Consider the following 22219-nt stretch of genomic DNA (forward strand, 5'->3'; position numbering starts at 1 on the left):
CCATTTAGGAATGCTGATCCAAATGTTGTATTTTCGAAGACTCCAGAGTCACTCCACCGGCCAGATTCTCCAACATCAACATACACAAACTGATAATGGGCATCACACATTGCCATCAGCACAATGGAATGAAACTTTTTGTAATTGAAGAAGGCTGAGCCAGAGTTTCTAGGAGCCTGAATTGCAATATGTTTCACATCCAAAGCACCAATACAATTTGGAAAATTCCAGACAGTAGAGAACCTATTTCAATTAAAAAACTAGGTCACAAACAGTAAAGAAACTTTGTTTCAAGCTCAGGAACTCACTCCGTGCAATAAATCAACATGATAATGAGATAGAAACTCACCCTTGCTCAATACCCTGCCATTCTAATACACTCAATGGTGCTTTTAAATACATTGGCATAAGTACAGACCACAAAACCTCACATGTATCGTATATTATGCTGCGAACTGTACTTAAACCACGACGATATGCAAAGGCCACTGACTGAGGCGAATCTCTTGTTGCCAGTCTACGCAAAGTGATGGCTAGTCTTTCTCCTGGTGAAACTGACTGCCGCAAATGAGTATTTTGCCTTCTTAATGAAGGACCAACTAAGCTCAAAAGGACATCAAAGGTCATTTGATTCATTCTGAAGTAAATAAAGAATTGTTCTTCGTCATTCCTCGAGTCTTGAACCAAGTTTCCAAAGTCACCTTGTTCGCGTTGTCGTCGGTTGATATCTCTCACCCAGCAGCGCCTCTTACGAACTACCCGTCGGTTTTGTTTGTTTTCTTCCTCGTCCAACTTGTTTAAAACAATTGCTATTAATATATCTTGTAAGTTCTGGTTCGACGCCATACTGAAATGAACCGCCAAATTCGTATTTCCCGCTAAAATTCTCTCTAGGGGGACTGGTACGTGCTTAAAATCAAGTCGCTTTGCCTGTTGCGCTAGCGACAGTGTGTCTGTTATCATTTTTCGTGTCGCTTAGTCGCTCTGTCGTTTCACTGTAACGACCAAGCGACAGCGACAGTGTGTCTCGGGCTTTAGAGGCTTCTTATTCGAGGAATATCGAGAAAAGGCAAGCGGCGCTTCTAAGGGCGCCGCTTGATAGCGATTGGTCAACAGTCTTGTACGCTTGCAATTTTAAACATATATCTGCGCACGAATAATATTCGTATATTCAACACATTGGACATCCGAATTATTCACGCCGTTAATGTTATCGTTTATTAAAAGATGATTGAGAGCAAAAGGTAATGTTCTGATTTCTAATTCAAAGTAGTAGGTGCTTTACTGGTTGTTTTATTATTTTCTGCGCACAATGTGCGTAAACAAGCAGGGGGCCGCAGTCTGCAGAGGTATCGAAATGCACGCAAACGTGTGTTGTGGTAAAGTATGACTAGTATTATGACTAAAACACTATGCTCTTGTCAATCTTGTGTCTTTGAATTCGTAAATTAATGACTAAAAATAAAAGGTACAAGATACTAAATAATAAAAACGACTCTCCGATACTATGAAACGTACGAGTCAGTGCCAGACACATTTTGAAGAACGGGAGAACACGTTGCCATGACGTCATTATACCAAAAATAAACATTAAACAACGCCATGGCCTCAGTTTGTTACACACCGTGCCAATTTTGTGCACGAAACTGGATGTTCTTAATTGTTATAATCACGACTGCTACAATACATTTCGCGCCTATTGTCTTGCAATTTATGTATGTAGAATATATTATCTGTAGCATGTAATACAAGATTATGATATTGACAAGAGCTTCCTTTTGCGTAGTAGTTTTGATATTTGTATCCGGTAGATGTCATGTAACTCATGTAAGGTATAAAATAAGATTGATGTTCCTATAAAATATATAGCATAGGAATTTGCATCCTTTTATGTTCTACTTCTACATTCGGTATTTTCACGACACCTGTACAACATGACTGAATGCATTGTGGAATCACTGTTATCCCGCTCAATTGGATTGAGACCTTTTTCCGAGAAACGAGAGATCGTCGAAGGTGGCCGTCCCACTCCTGAGTTGCAAGGACTACATACAACATCCAAGCGAAGTGGTAAAGTCTTTATTCGAAGTTTTCAGACGTCAAATTACGACAAGTACAAATGGCTGGCTGGCTCCTCAAAATTGAATAAGTTATTTTGCTGGCCGTTTCTTTTGTTCAACTCAACAGACAAGACAGTCTGGTGCAAAAAGGGATACGATGATTTGGCCAACCTGTATGATGCCGTCAACAAACACGAGAAAACGAAGACACACTTGTCCAGTTGCCTAATGAATGCCAGTTTTGGGCGTACACGCATCGACATGCAGCTAGACGAACCGGCCCGTCAACACATCTCAGCTCACAACTTGATGGTGCACGAGAATAGAGAAGTATTTCGCCGTTTCATTGATGTTGTATGCTTTCTTGGCAAACAGGAACTTTTATTTCAGAGGTTGGGTGGAGTTGGAGGAGTCTGCCAACAGGGACAATTACGTCGAATTGATAAAACTGCTAAGTGCATATGACCCCACGCTTGAACAGCATCTTTATACAGCTAACGTGTTTTCTGGACTTTCTAGTCGTATCCAGAACGATTTGATTGTTGCTGTCAAGGACGTTATGTTGAAAGCAATAAAAGATGAAGTGATGAGGAGCCCATTTGTCGCTATTTTCCAGGATGAAAGCTCCGACTTTAAGACCTTATCGCAGCTAACAATTATAGTTCGCTATGTCAACCCAGATGGTAAAGCTGTGGAGCGGTTTCTTGGATTTACCGATGTAAGTGAGGATAGAACTGCGGCTAGACTGAAACAAGAAGTCGGTAAAACCCTGAATGAGTACGGATGCGGCAAAAAACTGATTGCCCAAACGTATGACGGTGCGAGTGTGATGTCAGGAGAACTGTCCGGTTTGCAAACACGAGTAAGAGAAGACTGTCCACATGCACTTTTTATCCACTGTTGCGGACACGCCTTAAATTTGATCCTTGTTCAAGCTGTCTCGTCAACTAAAAGTGTCGTATATTTTTTAAAACCGTCACTGGTCTTTTATCCTTTTATCACGCCTCGTCCAAGAGAACATACCTGTTGGACACAGTTGTCGGCAGACGCATTCCCACTGGAACAGCTGTTCGATGGCACTATCAGAGCAGGTTAATCCATGCTGTCCTGGAGACAAGAGCAAAGCTGCTCGAAGTTTTTGAATATATCATCGAAAATGATGACGAGTTTGACGGTACGACGTTAAACGAAGCGAGGGGCTACCGACAAGTTCTTGCAGATTTCAAGTTTGTGTTCTGCCTTAAAATATTTTCAGAAATATTTGGCCTTACGGATGTTTTGTATAATATCGTTCAGAGTAAGCAGTTCGATATTGTCTTCTGTGTCACGAAAGTTCGCGAGACGAAAGATAAGATTCAAGAACAACGAACAAAATTCGTAGATTATTGGAATTTTACGTCAAGTATCGTCAAAGTAGCACTGAAACGCGGGCAAAGCGGAGAGGATGTAAAGGCGTCCTTCCGTCAATTGTTTTTCTGTGTAGTCGATACCATTGTCATGCAGATTGACTCTAGATTCGAAAGTCTTAACAGCAGAGCATTCGTTTCTTTGTTGGATCATTCAAAGCACGACTTGTACAGCCTGAATTTTCCCGAACGAGAGCTGCAATCGTTGCAAGATACATATGGAACATTCTTTAATCTTTAAGCACTAAAAAGTGAACTAATAGTTGTATACGCATCTGACGAGCTCAAATCGAAACCTGTTTTTGATATAACAAATATCAAAAATAATCGAACTTGACTTGAAAGCCTCTTTTCTAGAGGTGTACCGATTGTGTCAGCTCATTCTTACTACGCCAAGTACGTCCTCCTCTGCAAAAAGATCATTTTCGGCTCTCAAGCGTATCAAAACGTATCTTCGCAGTACACAAGGGCAAGAGCGACTTTCTGCATTGGCTACAATTTCAATCGAGAAGGAGATGTTGGTAAGTTTGCAGGGGAAGCCGCGATTCTATGAGGACGTTATAAAGGAGTTTTGCGCAAAGGAAAGACGGATGGAATTTACATTTAAGTAAATCTGTTGTAGGATTTTGGACTATTTCGTTCTGTTACTTCTTCACTACAATAGAAATGCACGCGTAGCCATTTACTTAAAACGACTTTATATCACAATACCACATGTAATACTTGTAAACCGTAATTGTGATATATACTCTATAAAAGTTTTTGAATTTTTTAGATTTTTTCAATACTGTTTCAGTCATGACAGATACATTTTTTCGACAAAGTACTCCCAGAAATCGCGGGAAATGTGCTCCGGCAAGCCGCAAACCTCACCCCCAGCATTTGCCTATTAAATTCGGTCACCGCACGCCACTGCAATGAGGCCGAAAGTTTTTACTAAATATTTACTATTCACTCAAGCAGTACAAAACATGAACATCTCTGTTAACCTAAAACGTAAAACTCATCGTAAAAATACTAAAGGGCACTTCTTTTTGTGAACATACCATGTCATTAAACTTTTTCAGCTTTTCGTCATAGCCTGATTTTTTTAGCTTTCTGCTCGCTCCCAATCCACGTTGTTCCTCGCTGTTTCATGTATTGGCCAATATTGAACCGCTTAAATTGTGATCCTCTTGGCGACTTCATTTTAGCAGTTTTATTGCCCAAATTTAAAAAAATAAAATCATAGGATTTTTTACAGACAAATATACTTCAATATTACGGTGGCTCACAAAGGACACCACACAAAATGATAAGAATTATACAAAATAAAGATATTGGTAAATACACGATTTACATCACACACATACAAAATAAAAATACACACACAAAATACATTATAGACACAACATAAAAATATACGCACAATACAAAATTACACACACAAAAAAAAAACAATATACACACAAAATAAAAATACACAAACAAAATATCATCGCGGGCGTTTGCAGTGTCGGGTTTCTTTGAGTTGCTCAGAATTGATCGTGTATGTTTTCAAAGTTCCAATTATTTTAACTTCAAGAGTACAAAACAAAATTTACTCATTTCACTCTGATCAGTTATTTCAAAGTTGCTTACGATATTGTTCCGTATTTTGCTTAAAATTAAGGCTAATATGTTGTCCTGGTTGTGGCAACGATTCCGGCTCAGTCTCGGAATCAAACACGTACTGTGATGATTGTTTATCAGAGCAAAAGAATAACCTGTTATCAGCGTATTTATCATTACACGCTTGATAACAGGGCATTTTAATCGCGGTTATCCGTATGGGGAAATCGTCAGATTTATGTAAACCTCCGGTATTTTGATGTCTATACGGACACTGCATTTGTGACAAAAAGAAGCTTTGTTAGGTGATTGTGCACCACAGCTCGCACAAAATTTAATTATACCAGAGGGTGCGGCGCAATTAACGCTAGTCATTATTTATTATGTGAGCATTCTCGGCCGTAATTTGTCAACTACCTGCAGATAATTCTTGATATCTGTAGGTCATGACGTCATAACCTACAGATTATAGTTTCTACAAAAATGGCCACCATTAAAAGCCGGTTTTGAAAACAAATCAAACAACAGCGATGTTTGCCACAGTTTCTAAAAACGATGTGAAAGCTTTTAAAGCAAAAAACAACAAACCAATCGCATACAAACCAATCACAACGTTGCGACATAAAGCACAAAGAACAACCCAACGAACGACAAGGTGCAGTTTACAAAATAAACTACTCCGACTGACACGCCTCTTATATCGGGAAAACTGGCAGGAACTTAAACACAAGACATACTGAACACAAACGAGCTACGAAGAAACAAAACAAAACTGCTCACCTTACCGAGCATCACCGATTCACAAAGCACAACATTGACTGGGACTCGGCAAAATGCATTATATACAGCACTGACTGTAAACAAGGACTTACATTAGAAAGTTGGTATACCAACTTGGAACAAACCCCCATGAACAGATCACAGCAATTACCGGCATCTTATAAACGACTTGTTATACAAACAAACGATCAACTAAAAACATTACACTTAACACTAATCCACAATGATAATACACAAATGACAACCACATATTTATTGTACAAAACTAGATAACAAATACGGCTAACCTGACGTTTACTCCTTATTGGACTCTGAAGATGACTACCGCTAAGTTTGTCAAAGCGTCAGTCAACAGCAACAAAAATAGTCCTTCTCAGGGCTATACTAACCTGAACGATCTAAACGTGCTATTATTATATTAGTTCTTAATTATTATAATTAATACAATTATTACGATTATTGTAATTATTGAATTAGTTTAGGTTAATCTTAACGAAATAAGGTGCTATGCATATATAATCAAGATACTACCATTTTATCACATAGCATTATATATATTATTTTGTACCCATGTAAACTTCCTATTCACTTCGCAATGAAAATCGCATATAATATGCTGAAACATGTTTGCATTAAAAAAAATTGTCTTGTACTTTAATTGTCGTATGACAATTGTGCTACAATAAAATCATTAAAACTTTAATTTCATTCCAAATTTACTGAAACAGAATAAAAAACATAATGGATGAAACGCACTAAGCTGTCGCTTTAGTAGCACGTCTAAAACTACAACTTTCCGTGGTTATGAAACTAGTTGCGTAGTTATGTCAGGTAGTCACTTTAGAAATCCAACATGTCACAAGCATTATTGAAATTTACCGACTTCATCTTGCAAAGGGTAAAAGAAATTAACAGACTCGTGAATTATTATAGTTTATAGGACTTATCGAATATCAAAAATTGGAAACACAAACACAAACACAAACCATAAAATAGGTTCATGGAGTAGGATTGCCCACCACCTACTTGTAATAGGCTATGATAGCTTTGGTGTATTTTAATTGGCTTGTTCTCTTTTGATCACAAAGTAGTTTTTACGGAGTATAAATTCATGTTTTAGTAGAAATCATAAGGGAAAAAATAATAAGTTTAACGGATGTTTATGTCAGGATAACAAACATGAAATGTTCACCAGATGCCATTCTACAGTCGAAACAATCGCTCATGCATGTGTTTCTTTAAGTTTGTTCAATTCGTTGTTCACGTTTTTTGCCTGCTTGCTTCTTTTTTTTGGTTACACTTTCTTTACCGTTGCTCCGACCCAAATATTCTTTTGCAACTCTCCAAGTTGGATTGTTTTTGCAAGGTTTAGGTTCAGAAAACCACAATTCTTCATTCTTCCATGCCATGTAATTTACGTTTGGTTTAAATTTACAAATGTATGCAACCTTGGGAATTGCATATTTTTTAAATTTAACTTCTTTTTCATATATACTCCAATACAACCTCATTTGATCAGGATAACTTTGATGAAGACCAAGAACTGAATGACAAATTTCGCTCCTTTTTTTTACGTCCTTATCTGACTTGAAATTTGAAGACGAAGACCGAAGATGAATTAGTCTGCCATTATCTGAAAACGTTGTCAGGTTTGAAATATTTTTTAACCAATAGCCGATGGACTGACTTTCCCAGATCAGACAGTTTAAAGTATTCTTCCGTCTTAAAAACGATTCAACAATATCGGAAGACATAAGAAGAAACGACTCATCCAGCATAGTTGCATCTAAAAATTAAAAAAAAAACATGGTAAGTAACAACAATTAGTCATGTATATATACAACCAAATCTGTAAATGCAAAATTACATATACAATTGTACAATAAAACTTTTATAGCTAGCTATAATGAAGAATGTTTTTATTTGACATTAAATACATAAATGTATTGCTATTTTTATTGTTAGTTTATAATACTTGCACATGGTGCGCTATTCAATTCTTTTATTGTTATTTTTAAATTGTAGTGTTGTCAAAATTTTAAGTACATATATCTATAAACAAATCATTATAACGTCAGCATAAATATAGTAACTATAAATAAAATTCTATCTTTTGTCGAGAGTTTATGGATTCCTGGCTACTGCAACCTAGTAACTAAAGCTCCTTTTCTTAAAATAGTATTTGGTTTTGGTATAGTAAGGACGCAATTATTACTTCATACATGGTATTGACATGGAAAATTTTTTCGATAAATGAGTGTTAACCATGGCACATATTCACTTCTTATTCCATGTACTATTTATATTTGCATGCATTTCATATATTAACAAGAAAATACTCCAAAAACTTTTTAATTGCAATAAGGATTAGCAGATGTCCAATGGGATTAACTAAAAACTAATGGTAAGATAATGGTAATATTACAATGTTTAAAATTAAGATCTCAACGAATGTTGGATTTGTTTTAGGAACAGATAAAGAAACGGTTCACAAGACTATGATCACCAATTACTATGTGTACCACACTAGATTTTGGAAGTTTCACTTGTCTATTATTGTCTAAAATATATGAATAATTCATTTGTAGTTATATCAGTGAGTCGAGTGGGCTCAGAGATGATTTGATGCAGTATATTAACATATGTTAACCGCTTTTATTGAATTTAAATGCTTTTACATGAGCAAAATAGATCTTTTTATGTACATAGTTAAACGTAAACCTGTGTTAGACTAAATAGATAAATTTGTCTCCCGACGTAGGAGTAAAAGTTGCATTCCAGAAGTAAACGGTGCGTCTGACTTCGCCACTAATTATTGCATTTCACAAGGCTTTATATAAGGGTGGATCTAATATTTTTCAAACGTAAGTGAAGAAACACTTTCTTAGTTAAGGTTGCAAAGTCATGCTACTCAATAAAATTTCCATTTCTTTAATAATGGAAATGCAATTTCCTGCATTTATGATGAATTATAAGTGTATTTTATGAGTATCATTTGTAAGTCAAAATTTATATTTTCGAGCATCTGAATAGTTATCAATATGATTTGTCTTTTCGACCTACGTCATGAGTTTAAAAGCAGGCCTAGGAATATGACTATCATTTTTATTTGACAGCCTGACTCTAACTTGAAGAGCCTTACAACATTACTAACTGCAAGAAGTATATTTACTTATCTAGAACTTTTGGAAATTTTTGTAGGGTAAAGATCCCCCCAAATTGCACAAGATAAACATTATGCCTTGTGCTTTGAAAGGAAATAACAAAGCCATAAAAAGTCTTCAAATCAGTCAAGCCAAAACCTCTCTGCTACTTATAGCTTAAGAAAGAAAATCAATTGTTTTGAGACTAAAAACTTTCCCAATCAGATCACAAATCTCACGGGTAGGCTTTAGATATTTTTCTATAAAGAGCTGCATCAAATTGAGTAGTAGGGGCATACATTGGTTTGCAATCATATTGTTTTGATCTTTCTGGAAAATGCACAGAGTCAGTGGAAGATTCGGCATATAACAACCAAGAGAGAAAGCACTGGATTAAGCATTATCTTTAAGAACTATATTTACAGCCATCATTGCTGCTTCAGCATAGCTCTTGTTTTTTCTTTTAACAAAAAATTGAAAATAGTACGTTTCTTATTGGCTAAAATTTTTAGTCTGGGAGAATTATATGAGGTGGGATTGCTAGTATTTATATAATTCCTGTTAAAGCTACTTAGAGAAAAAATTACAAATGCAAAGTGGTTAGGTTGAAGTGGTTAACCAAATTTAGTTGTATCCTTATAACTAAATAAGATGTGCAAATTCTTAGAAATTTTCATGGTGGATGAAGGTGCTCAATGAATGCAATATAGTTTGAGATTTTCCAGATTTTCGTTTAGCTGATGCAGGGGCTAGGCTAGCGGCTGCATGATTTCTTGTTTCATTGTGTTCATTCAGTGTTCGGATGCAGAGGCTACGTTCACAATTAACAGCATAGCATGTGGGATTGATATCTCTTTATCTCACTCATAGATGAGCAGTTGGGGTACGTTCATAGTTAATAGGTCTCATCTTCTTAAACATTTGTCTTGCTCGTTTAAAAAATTATTAGTGTTCTTATATATCTTATTGTACAGACGTTTCTGCGGCTGATGGGTTGGGGCGGCCTCCTTAGCTCAGGAGGCTTATGGCGTTTTTATCACCCCACCTTTTCTGTGCTATACAGAAAAACTTTATTCGTAAAGATTTTTGTTTAAATTGTGTAAAATAATTAATTTATATTATGTTATACTTGTTATTTCTGTTTTAATAAATCGGCATGTGCTTTCACACATTGCCAATTTTTACCCAAAAGACAGTACTCTTTAATGTCATGCGCACAGAAAACAGAGCTCATCAGCCCAAGAACCACCTTGAATTTCGATTTGTTATGATTAAGCGGAAGCGATAAATAGACGTATATCTTAATCCCCGGTAGGCAAGTTTTATAGATTCTCCGACTTTGATCTCACTCGGAGTCTTGTTAGCTGGTGTGCCTTTTATTCAGCTGTAATTAAGAGCGTATTTTATGAAGCATTTTCATTTTTTGCTTTTTACCATTAATTTGCACTGACGAAATAAACAATAACCTTCAAGGCAGAGAATGTAAGGTGTAAGTACGGTTTACTTCAAAAAATTTACGTGTTAAATTTGTAACATCTTTGTCATGAGGAAAATAAAAATTTGCGTTTGCGGGAACAGCACTACACAGTCGAATTTTTCTGGCACAATTTTTTATTGCTTGTGTTTACTCGTGCTCATAAACCACAAAAATGTGTTAAGGGAAGTGATCATTCCTGTCCATGACCACAGTCACGCGTGATTAGTCTGCTGGTAAAATGACAATGTTGTTGTCGTGTTTTAGACGTTTGCATGCTTATTGTTCGTCCTTTAACAAGTTGTTGTCACGTATAGAGGACGATTGTAATGTGAGGCTATCCTGCTTCTGATCTCATCTTGGTTGTCACTGACAAGTCTCTTTGATACGCTAGGACAGCCTCGACACTTAATAATATCGTCTCAGTCGGGATTCGTCTAGGTGTTATGGAATGTTTTAATACGTAAGATAGTAGTCGCGTTTCAGTTTCGTCTAATGAGCGGGAAAAAATATTCCTCACCCTGGTATCGTCATATTTATGTCTTGTACATGTTTTAGTGCGTTTTAATCGTTCAAGTTTTTGTTTTTGTTCGCTTTGGTGTTGTGTCTCTGTCTTGTTAGCTTGTTTCTCTGAAATAGTTTGTATCGTAGAAAGTGAAGTATCATTTACCGTCGTGGTATGAGTTCCTTCAGTTTGTTCAGTCTTTGTTGTTGTTATTTGATGTAATAGTTGATTCGTCTGTGAAAGTCGTTAATCCGTGCTCGTATCAGTCGTCTGCTGGTGGATTTGACAATCTGAATAGCCTCTTGTGGGTTCAACGGGGACTTAAATCTAAGTCTTGCTGCAACAAGACCAAAATCCTTGCAGCGGTGGTTGAACCAGAGTTGTTTGCGTATGCGTCTGACGTTGCTTGGGAAACGTATGTGATCGTTAGCAAGTTGTTCGTTCTGTCGTCCAAATGATAGTAATAAAGTAAATGGTTTGAACCCGGGAGTATCGTTACATTATTGTAAATGTAGATCGACCAGGTTGGTATATTTCTGAGAAGGACTTTTATATTTGCGGGAAAAGCCAATGTGATAAGAGCCATCTTGTTAGGTCAATGCTTTACAATTTGAATGAGCTGTTTCATCCAGTTCCAAGTAAAATCATTAACTGCTATGGCGAACCTCAGATGGAATTGGGCGAAATGGTTAAAAGGATTAAGTTAAACAAAGATCTTTTTTATTGATAATTAAACACTTCTATCTTTTACAAATAAGTTTGTACCTGACTGATTTCCATCGTTAGGGATTACATTAGTTTCTATTTGAAAATGCTTGTTTACAAAATTCGATACATTATTATCGTTTTTCACAGTATTACCATAAAACATGCTTACAATTCTACTCATACTATGGCCTCGCACTCTTTGGTTTAGGTAAAATATACAATATTGTCCACATACATCGGTCCAAATACTTTGTAATTTTTCGTGCATTAAATTCCCAATCATAATGATTCAAATAGTCTCTAAAGAATTTATGATAAATCTTAGGCGATTGGCCATAGCTGTCGATGAATTCGGCTTTTCGTTCAGGCGGAAAGTAAAATGCAACCCAATGACTTCCACGTTTTCCGCTGATATCGGTGTTTGCTACAAGCCCATTCGGATAGATTTTTATTACTTTAGATAAATGATTGGCTGGAATAACACCAATAATTTTTTTGCTTGTAACAGGATCCGATCTCAAAGCAGACGGAATCCTGATGGAATGATGAAACTTTTGTATTGCACACCTTACAGGGTAAACGGCTGGGCTTTTCTCACTTCAACTTCGAGAGACATAGCTCTACTAGGATTCACTATAACTTTGCCAACTCTTAGATAAACATTTGCCAGCTTCACTTTAAAGGCTGCATCGTCCCCGGATGCCATTAGGGCAAACTCGTCACTGGTACGGTTCACTACCTCTTTCAAATCAACATAGCTAAGAAGGAGGCGTTCACCAAAGAAAACATCACAAATTATAGGGCCTCCCATTTCGTCAATTGCACTTCTCGTAATAAACTTACTTCGTATTTTCAAGCCTTTGTTTGGACTAGCCTTTACTGGGTCGGCAACCTCCATTTTTGAAGCTTCGTCCTTGTAAAACAACGCAGCTGTCAGCTGGGATTGTTTAGCTGATGGACCATAATTCAAAAGTGTATCGATATATGCACGATAAGGATAAGTTCCTGTGTATTGGGTTACTAGCTTCCCTTTAAAAAACATATCAACTTGCTTGAACAAATTATGCAAGAACATGTTCTCCGGCCCTACTTTAGCGCTATCGTCGAGATTTCCACCGTCAGCTTCATTACTTTTGCTCTGACCATCAACATTGTGTTAGACAAGTGAACATAATATTTTGTACCTGGCGCTAAAAAGGTAATCGGACCGCTTTCAGATACACTAGAGACAAGTGGATGGTCTATCCATCGCCCCTTTTCCAAATTGGTTTTCGTTGGGGGTACGAAAAATATATCAAGCTCACTTTTTGTACATTCTGCTGATTTTGGATGAACGAACTCCATATTTAACCGAAAATATCTTCTGCTTTTTTAGCTGCTTTATGTCTTTTGACTGAAATGTAAATGACACGAGAAGACGATGCTTTTCTCTTTTTAGCTGGTTTTTGGCCTATTTCTTCTGGGGTTTTCCTCTTTTTGTTTGAGCAAACTGTTGTATACGGTTTACAGATTTTTCTCTGTTTCCTTTGCTGCTTGATTAAAACGACATTTGCAGACTTTTTAAAACTTTTCCCTGAGATAACATCGCCCAAAACGTTTGCACCTGTATCGAGGGCAATTTTACCTAGAGCATTTGCGCTGGTTTTTGCCAAAGGTATTGCAGCTTTAGCCAATCTACGAAATAAACCACCAAGACCATAACCCATCTGCTCAGAACCTTTTTGCTAGGATACTCCCCTAAAGACAGGTTGCGATCCGTATCCTTTTTGCTGATTGAGATAATATTGAACATAACGGTTTGTTTTACTCATATTTTTTTCGTATGTAAAATAAGATGAGGCTTGTTTTCTGAAATGAATTGTCACTATCGACTTCCCTCGTTCAAATGCGATGGGATTTCCTAATTCGTCCTCAAAGAGAATTTTGATGTCCTCGAAAAAATTTGTTTGCACAGGTAAATATTTAATATTAGTGAAGGTTCTTGAAACAATGTCCCCATATTTTCCTTGAATATCAACTGCCTTTAGTAATTTTACATTGACGTCTCCAAAAAACTTGCGGTGGTAGAATGTTGCAATAATTAAATTTATTTGCGTAACCTGACCACTTTACAAGATATTGTACATTACCCCATTTGCCCTGTTTCTTGAATATTTTTTCAATGTCGTAAACATCGTGTTTCTTGACGACTTTTTGAATTTCTTTTTCATAAAACGTTCCTTTAAGCTCTTCCCCATCATAATCCTTCACGATTACGTCGTATTTTTTGAATTACAGTGAAAATTTCTTTTGAAAAATTTGGTAAATACCTCTTCTCAAACTTTCGTTTTATTTTACTTATTCGTACTTGATCGCCAATATCAAACTTGTGTATGTTTATTTAGTTTGCTATCCCCGTATAGATTTTGCCAGATTCTATCTTTATTATCACTTGTAACGTTAATCGGTTTTTCCTTGATGCTACGATGCATACTTTGATTATAATAATACATAAGGTCGGGCAACATGTCAATGAATCTCATCGTTTTATTTGCGGTAAAGTAGTGCCACATTTTTGCTTTCAGTGTACATATCAAACGTTCAACAATCGATCCCTTTGTCGCGTTAAGTGGGTTGAAGAATGTAATGTTTTCTTCTGTCATGAGTTTCTTAAAGTCCCGATTGAAAAATTCCGAGCCTTGATCCGTTTGAATGTGAATCGGCTTGCGTCCTGATGATAATATCTTCTGTAAAGCGTTCACTAATGTACGGCCTGATTTTTTTTTCAATGGAACAGCCAAAGCATACTTTGAAAAAACATGGATACAGATAAGAAGATGACGATTACCTTCGTTATACTTTTGTAGATATTGTAAGACTGCCAAATGTAACTGCCATTGGGCATCGATACCGCTCACCAGAACGTGATTTCTTTCAAACTTTCTTCAAATTGGTTAATGTATTGTATGTGCATCTTGCTGGCTCAACCATTCTTTAACTTTTTTACGACAACATCATATTTTCCTTCAGTTTTCACATCATTGTACAAACGTTTAACACCCCCATATCTTCCTGAACGTTTGGGCTCAAAGTACACACTGACTAGGTACATGTCGGTGTCACTCATGGTAATAATATCAAGATAATAATTGGCAAATAGATGTGAATAACTTTTAATTATTCATAATTGAGGTTTTAATGTTCTCGTTTACAGGTGACGTTTCCTCTACTGTGTTATCTGTTACAGCCTTAACTGCGACAGGTCGATAATTTTTGACCGCTTTACTTGCGTATCCTGCTTGCAATTGACCCTATAAATTGAGATCGTTGCATCCGAAATTTATACCCAAGCGAAACATTTTTTGGCGACCATGATTTTTATCCCTATTTACATTTCTATTTTCACGTTTGCTGCTAGCGATTCCGTTTTCACATTGACGTGGTCATAAAACAACTGAAGTCAAAATGCAATAGCATTGAAATTTAGATGTATATTGTTATATGATAATCCATAATCATGTAAATTATACTTATTATTGTTATATACTTAAATTTATTATTAGTTAACTAGTTAGTGCTCTTTGTAAATGCCTTACTAATACATGCATGTGTATGATAACCTACTGACCACAGACAACGTACAGGACGTGGTTAATCAACTGACCACAGTTTAATCCTACGTCATTGTACAATCACTTATAAGCCGAGAGTCGAAAGCTGTAGTTATGTTGGTGCTTAGTAGAAGTCCACATCAGAAGAAAGCCTCGTGTAAAAGAAAACGAACTATTTACGAAAACAACCAAAGAGTTCAGATATATATCCTATCTATCAACGAAAGAGTCACTGAAAGCAGTTTTCTTAGATACGTTTGAACATTTAAACATTTATATTATAACGTTTATATCAAAATTATTAGTATATTAAATAAATATCTTAAGAATTGACAACAACTTCTCCACAAGGTTTTACTCCTTTTGTTACGAGCAATTGAACCAGAAGCGGCCATTTTATTATTAGTCGGGACGTTCGTAACAATATATTTTTGTCAAAGCAATTACATAGTTGATTTGTATTTCAATTTACAACTACAATCAGCATAGTCAAAGAGATGTTGAAAAAAAAGAGGACGTTTTGTCTTTGTGTACATTAACATTAGTTCTATCCAAGTATCACTAAACAGTTTGTTAAAATGTGTCTTATAAGAGTTCGAAGGTCCACAGTTCTTTAGAAACTTAAAGGCTTCACATATTCCATTTCAGACATGTTTGCGATTAATTCTTTCTACTGCTCGAGCTGAAAAATTGAACCAACGATCTTCCTTGATCATCATTTCAAAAACGTTTTGATACTCTACCCAAGGGTCTGCTTTACTTTCATCCTTTTCAGCTCTTTGTAGCTCTTGAATCTTTTTACTTATAAAGTCGACGAAAATCAAGTTGATAAGATCGCATTTACTAACTTCTTCAAACTCAACAGTGTCTGCATATATCTGTTCGTTTCCGGTTTACACACGCGCGCCCTGTTTACTTCCTAGGACTGGAAACTAATCGACACGGGTAAGAGCTCCTTTACTTCCGTGACCATATCTGCACTATAACTACTACCAGTTGCTATGGGATTTTTTCCTCTATATATGCAACATCTGGTGTTGTTTATACAAAAAAGATGAAGTGCATGTACACTTGTAAAAATAAGGCAATAAAACCAAATGAATTAAACACATTTTGGGTTAATTAGTGCTAGAAGCTCAAAGTTTTTCAGAAATTATAGAGCTATTATACTGTATTACCTGTTTTTCATTCATATTATGAAATAAATTAAGAAGGAAAAAATTGAAGAAAACTTTGAAAAGTCAAAACAAATAAAGCAAATGGAAAACACCCATTCTGTACTTTATTAGGTGAATAAGCTCGAAATATTTTTTCAGCTAAAACTACAAGTAAGAAGAAATATACAGCACTGTGGTTTTCATTACTGAATCTTTAATGCTTCAATATGGCATGCATTACATATATGTAACATTCAAACAACATTCCACAAAATAATATAATAAAGATGTGACATATGAATATTTTATGCAGTGCGGTGTTTTTGAAATTAAATGAGATATGATCTTCGCACTTAGCTGGACAATTTAAGCAATCGTCTCAGGACCTGAAAAAATCAGGTGACTCAACGGGACTCGAACCCATGACCTCTGCGGTGCCGGTGCAGTGCTCTGACCACTGAGCTATGAAGTCACACAGTGGTGAGCAGGTCAATATTGTTGGGCTAATGTTTTCTCGTGAAATGAATGTCATATGAATATTTTATGCAGTGCGGTGTTTTTGAAATTAAATGAGATATGATCTTCGCACTTAGCTGGACAATTTAAGCAATCGTCTCAGGACCTGAAAAAATCAGGTGACTCAACGGGACTCGAACCCATGACCTCTGCGGTGCCGGTGCAGTGCTCTGACCACTGAGCTATGAAGTCACACAGTGGTGAGCAGGTCAATATTGTTGGGCTCATGTTTTCTCGTGAAATGAATGTCATATGAATATTTTATGCAGTGCGGTGTTTTTGAAATTAAATGAGATATGATCTTCGCACTTAGCTGGACAATTTAAGCAATCGTTAATTTCAAAAACACCGCACTGCATAAACTATTCATATGACATTCATTTCACGAGAAAACATGAGCCCAACAATATTGACCTGCTCACCACTGTGTGACTTCATAGCTCAGTGGTCAGAGCACTGCACCGGCACCGCAGAGGTCATGGGTTCGAGTCCCGTTAAGTCACCTGATTTTTTCAGGTCCTGAGACGATTGCTTAAATTGTCCAGCTAAGTGCGAAGATCATATCTCATTTAATTTCAAAGATGTGACATGATATTACAATTTTGTTGTACAAAACACACTACATGGATTGTACAGTTGCAGTAAGTCATCATCAATCTCAGCATCAATACTGACACAAGCACAAACTTTATGACATTTTTACATGACATTTCATCAAGCAACAAGACACACGAAATCTTGTCATCTTTATTTGGTACTTGACCTTTACTTTCAAAGCATTCAAGGCATCTTTACTAAATCCACTATCTCCATCCACAGACTTAGTCCAAGTTCAAATAAATGTTGGACAGGGAAGGCTATAAATCGTTTACCTTCGTATTCAGCCTTAGCATTTTGCAGTTAGACTCTGTCTGATCAATAGCATCTTCCAATTGTCTTCACATAGTGATCTATAAAATAGTGTAGATACTGGTAATGCAGCATATTCTAGAAGCATTTTGCTATCCGATCATCTCTTCATTTAGTCAGGAAAGTGATCAGAACAAACTCTGCTCTATTTCATGGGTAATCTTTGGGGTGATCGTTTCTTCATAGTATCTGCCTACTGAGTAAAAAGAGAAGAATTTTTTTTCGCGTCAAACATATTTACGGTTTCACACATTAACAAATAAGTGGAACATTATGTTGAAATTTAAAAACAAAAACAGGAAAACATCAGTCGGATTTCATCGCTCAGGCTTCAAGTTCAATTACTTTTTAATTTTTGACGAACAAAAAAAAAAAATATCTCACCTTTGAAAGCGACCTGTTCCTTTTTGTGGACACTACGATGTCCAACAATTGAATGATTGAAGTGTTGGCATTTTAAAAGACATGCCAAAAAAGATATCATGCTTGTTTTTGAAAAAGTCTGTATAATTAGCTATAGACATCACGGGGAGGTCGAGAATATAATTTTTCTTCAAAGCGATCATTTAATTGGAAATAGATCCATTGGCCGCCATTTTTTGCGTCAGGTCCCAGTCCACTTAGCCGCTCTGGTTATTATAAAACTCAATGGGTCTAAGGCAAGCGTGGCGCATTTTCATTCCTACTTGCAAGTGAAACTTATAATGAACTGTGTGAAATTTGCTTAATGAGCCAAAAATGAAGCAGTTCCGCCTAGTTTGATAGAAATTTTAAATATATCGGAAACCACAATCAAGCTTTTGGCGTTTTCGTGAATAATTACTGCAAACCAAACTCAATTTTATGGCTTTGATCTACATTCGCGGTTGATTAGTTTGTGCTTTGATCGTGCTTTGAAAGTAATCTTGACCCAATGCTAGGTGTTTTCACGTATGTCAACGTATATTCTGGCAGTTTTCACCAACAGCGCCAAGATATTTGTTTTCATTGCGTATAATTTACCAGCGATAAAGGAAATACTCGACATTTCGGTTGCATGTTCTTCAATGGGAAAACACGTTAATAAACACGTATACGTCCAGTATTGAATCAATGCAAGCGTTTTAGTCATGAAATTTTGCTTAGGTAGTACATATCTTGCAATGTGATCCAGTCGTTAAAATTGAATGCAGACAGATTACAAAGGTTTTTTGCTATAAAATTATGGACTTAAAATATTTTTTAGATGCATTGGCTCTTGAACATTTTATTAATATAACGTGATGTTGTTGATCTCTTTATTGCTTGTGAAACTGTGATAAGTGTGATAATAGATAAAGTTGAATTCTAATGCAGAGTGGTCTAGGCTTCTATTTGGTAAGGCATTTTTTGAAAAAGAAATTATTGTTTGTGCATTATAAAACAGTTCTGTTGTTGAAGAACAGTCTTGTTTGCTACAAATGTTACTGTTTGTGCAGACTTTGATCTTGCATATGAATCTGATCCAAATTTTAATCTAGCCTAAAAAATTAATAAGTTGACTAATAGCAAAACTTCTGCTTGTTGTCCCAACTTAAAAAGACCAAACACCACACCAAATCATTGATTATTTAAAGACCAGACCAATTCATTGATAATCCAATTGAGCATGCTCTGGTTTAAAAAACAGACAGCAATGTATATTTCATTCCAAGTAATGCATTTCACAAAGATCTTTCAGTGAATATTATATTTTTCATTACTTATACTGTATTTTCCAATTATGACCTAAACGTACAAAATACAAAATTCAAAACTATATTGTTTTAGCATATTGGATTAGCCATAATTGCTTGTTGAAGTAGTTAAGAGCTTGTAAATTAGAGTCATATTTCAAAACATAATGATAATTTATAATCTTTCTATAAAGCACAGGCTTTTAATGTAGCATACCATTGAATCGTTAGCATTAGAGCAAAACTTTACTGATGATATTTGACTCGAAGGCAATCTTCGTAAATAAACGTTTAGTTACGAGCAATTTGACACAGTGGTTTCTACGCTCAATCACATTTATCGTAATTATGAAGTAAACCCTACTATAATGATCTACGAAGTAATCCCTAATATGGCTTCCTGCTGACCAGATATTCAAACTATTAACTCTAAAAAAATGGAAGACATATATGTTTTCGAATTCTTTCCAAACGTTTCGTTTCATAATTTATATAGGCTTAGGATCCTTAACGTCCGAATTTTGAGCATTTGTAGAATTACTCAAATTTAAATTTCCAAGTATAAAAACATTTTAATCGACTTCAATTTTAGATAGGTCGTTTTTTCGTATATGTTATTTTACGTAGAATATTGGAATGTCTTACGTCAAATTATAAACCCATTCAATGAATTTTTTAAAATAGTTTGTTAGTTAGTGCTAATAAATGTTGGGCCTTTGGCATTCACTGTTATCCGCATGTGCTTTATCTCACTACTGTGCATCCGTATCCGTGATTCCACGTATCCCCCTCGAAAATAATTTTGTCGGAACTTGTACGCCTACACAATCCGCCAATATTCAACGTTGATGAATTATAAGCATTGATGTAAACTATTGTCGCGAATCCAAGCTTTAATGTCACGAATGTAAACTATAAGTTCGCTAATGTAAACTTTAATGTCGCGAATGTGAACTTTAATGCCGCTAATGTAAACTTTAATGTCACGAATGCAAACTACAATGCTACGAATTGAAGCATGAATTTTGGCGGAAATGGAACGCCATAAAGTTCGACGTTTGAACAAGGCCTTAATTCTCAGGCCCTGCTTACACTATACCGGATTGCTATCGTAGCATGCTGGATATTCTTTGTATTAAATAACAGTGAAATTGCTCAACTTCGGAAGCACAATCAAATAGACTAAATTTATCAGCTAAATAAGCATTTACTCCGAACAGTTAGCCTTTAAAGCAAATGAAGATGTGATCAGCGAACCCGGTATAGTGTAAACGCACCGTCAGATGCTAAAAATATTACAAAGACTCTTGCTTAATCCTTACGCGTTGTAAATATACATACCGTGTACGTGAAGTATTAATTTGTTTGAAGACTTGCTTTCGCCTACTTTACATCTTACAAAACTTTTAATTATGCGGTTTTTCATCAATAATACGGTTTTTACCTATACTACACTAATTATGCATTTATAGCAAACCACATATACAAAAGCGGAAAACGCTGAAAAATATAGATCATATGCTTCTTACCTCGTGCTCTGCAGTGTAGCCATCCCCACTGAAAATTGCGCTTTGGTCTCTGCTCACTCGACAACTCAAACATCAACTTATTCAAACAAATAAAATAGTCGTCATCAAGTCGCAAATAATATTTAAAATCGTAGTTATCAGATGCCCACTGAAGTATCCACAGTAGCCTTACCGAAAAGGTAAAACCACCAGGAGTTTCAGTACGAACAAGGTCCCCGTGTAATTCACTTTCGTGGTCAAGTTTCACTTTTTCCTCCCCCAGAATTAAATTGCCGTGAGAATCTTTCCCGTCGGTGAAATACTTACAAACGACATCAGACCGTTCTTTGCATTCTTTAAGCCAAGTATCTCGTCCAGCCGCTCTTCGTTTATTGTGAGAAGGGGCACTATTAATACCCACAAACAAGAGCAAGTTATTCTTCGGTGGAGTCAGTTTCTGAGTTTTAATATTAATACTATGATCAGCCATATGATTGTTCTCGAATTGATTCATTCCGATGAGAGGATTCCAGTTGAAAATATCAATATAGCTTGCGTATTTAAAAAGAGTGAAAACTGAGCATATTACCCAAATAATTAAAAAGAGTCGAAAAATTTTCCTTCCTGATATCAATTTCATCGCCTGCTGACGTTGTATAAACTAGTTCACTCTGTAACGAAACATAAACATCTACGTGAGGCTGAGCAGTTCAAAGTTAATTGGTTTTCTAGTGATATAAGTGGGGCGCAAATGAATAATCAAATGCACAATGACAAAGACGTAGGTGCATAGGGGCATGGACGTTGCAAAGACCTTTACTTTAGAAGGAAGGGGGTGTATAGCAAATATTTTCCCTAAGATTGTTTCGAATTTATATGAAATAATGTTTTTCTAATTTGCCTTTAGCCGAATTTAAGAAACAATAACTTCAAAATTTTCACTTTTAAAAAACAAATGATTACTTTTAAAATATTTTATTTCGATATAATTTTTAGTTTGCGCAATCAAGGAATATGCAGCCCTATATTGGTAAATCACTAACAAATTTAAAAAAATATCTACATTCATTATCACACCTTAAATCTGAATTAAAATTATCTTTTTTTTAAAACATGAAAATCATGGAAATAAATTTTAAAAAGATTATATAAAATAGTATCCCCCCTTACCTTTTTTTG

At 35.8% G+C, this 22219-nt stretch overlaps 1 protein-coding gene across 1 annotated transcript; it reads right to left on the reverse strand.

The window, feature by feature from the left end:
* Positions 1-6878: 6878 nt before the first annotated feature.
* Positions 6879-21741, reverse strand: LOC124456616. The gene is made up of 2 exons (XM_047007013.1): positions 21062-21741; positions 6879-7622 (listed from the first exon to the last, which is right to left on the reverse strand). Exons 1-2 carry the CDS (start codon positions 21678-21680, stop codon positions 7075-7077), a joined length of 1167 nt encoding a protein of 388 aa, XP_046862969.1. The 5' UTR covers positions 21681-21741; the 3' UTR covers positions 6879-7074.
* Between the last annotated feature and the right edge of the window lie 478 nt (positions 21742-22219).

This window comes from Xenia sp. Carnegie-2017, unplaced genomic scaffold (genome assembly GCF_021976095.1).
Source record: "Xenia sp. Carnegie-2017 unplaced genomic scaffold, XeniaSp_v1 HiC_scaffold_57, whole genome shotgun sequence".
NCBI lineage: Eukaryota > Metazoa > Cnidaria > Anthozoa > Malacalcyonacea > Xeniidae > Xenia > Xenia sp. Carnegie-2017.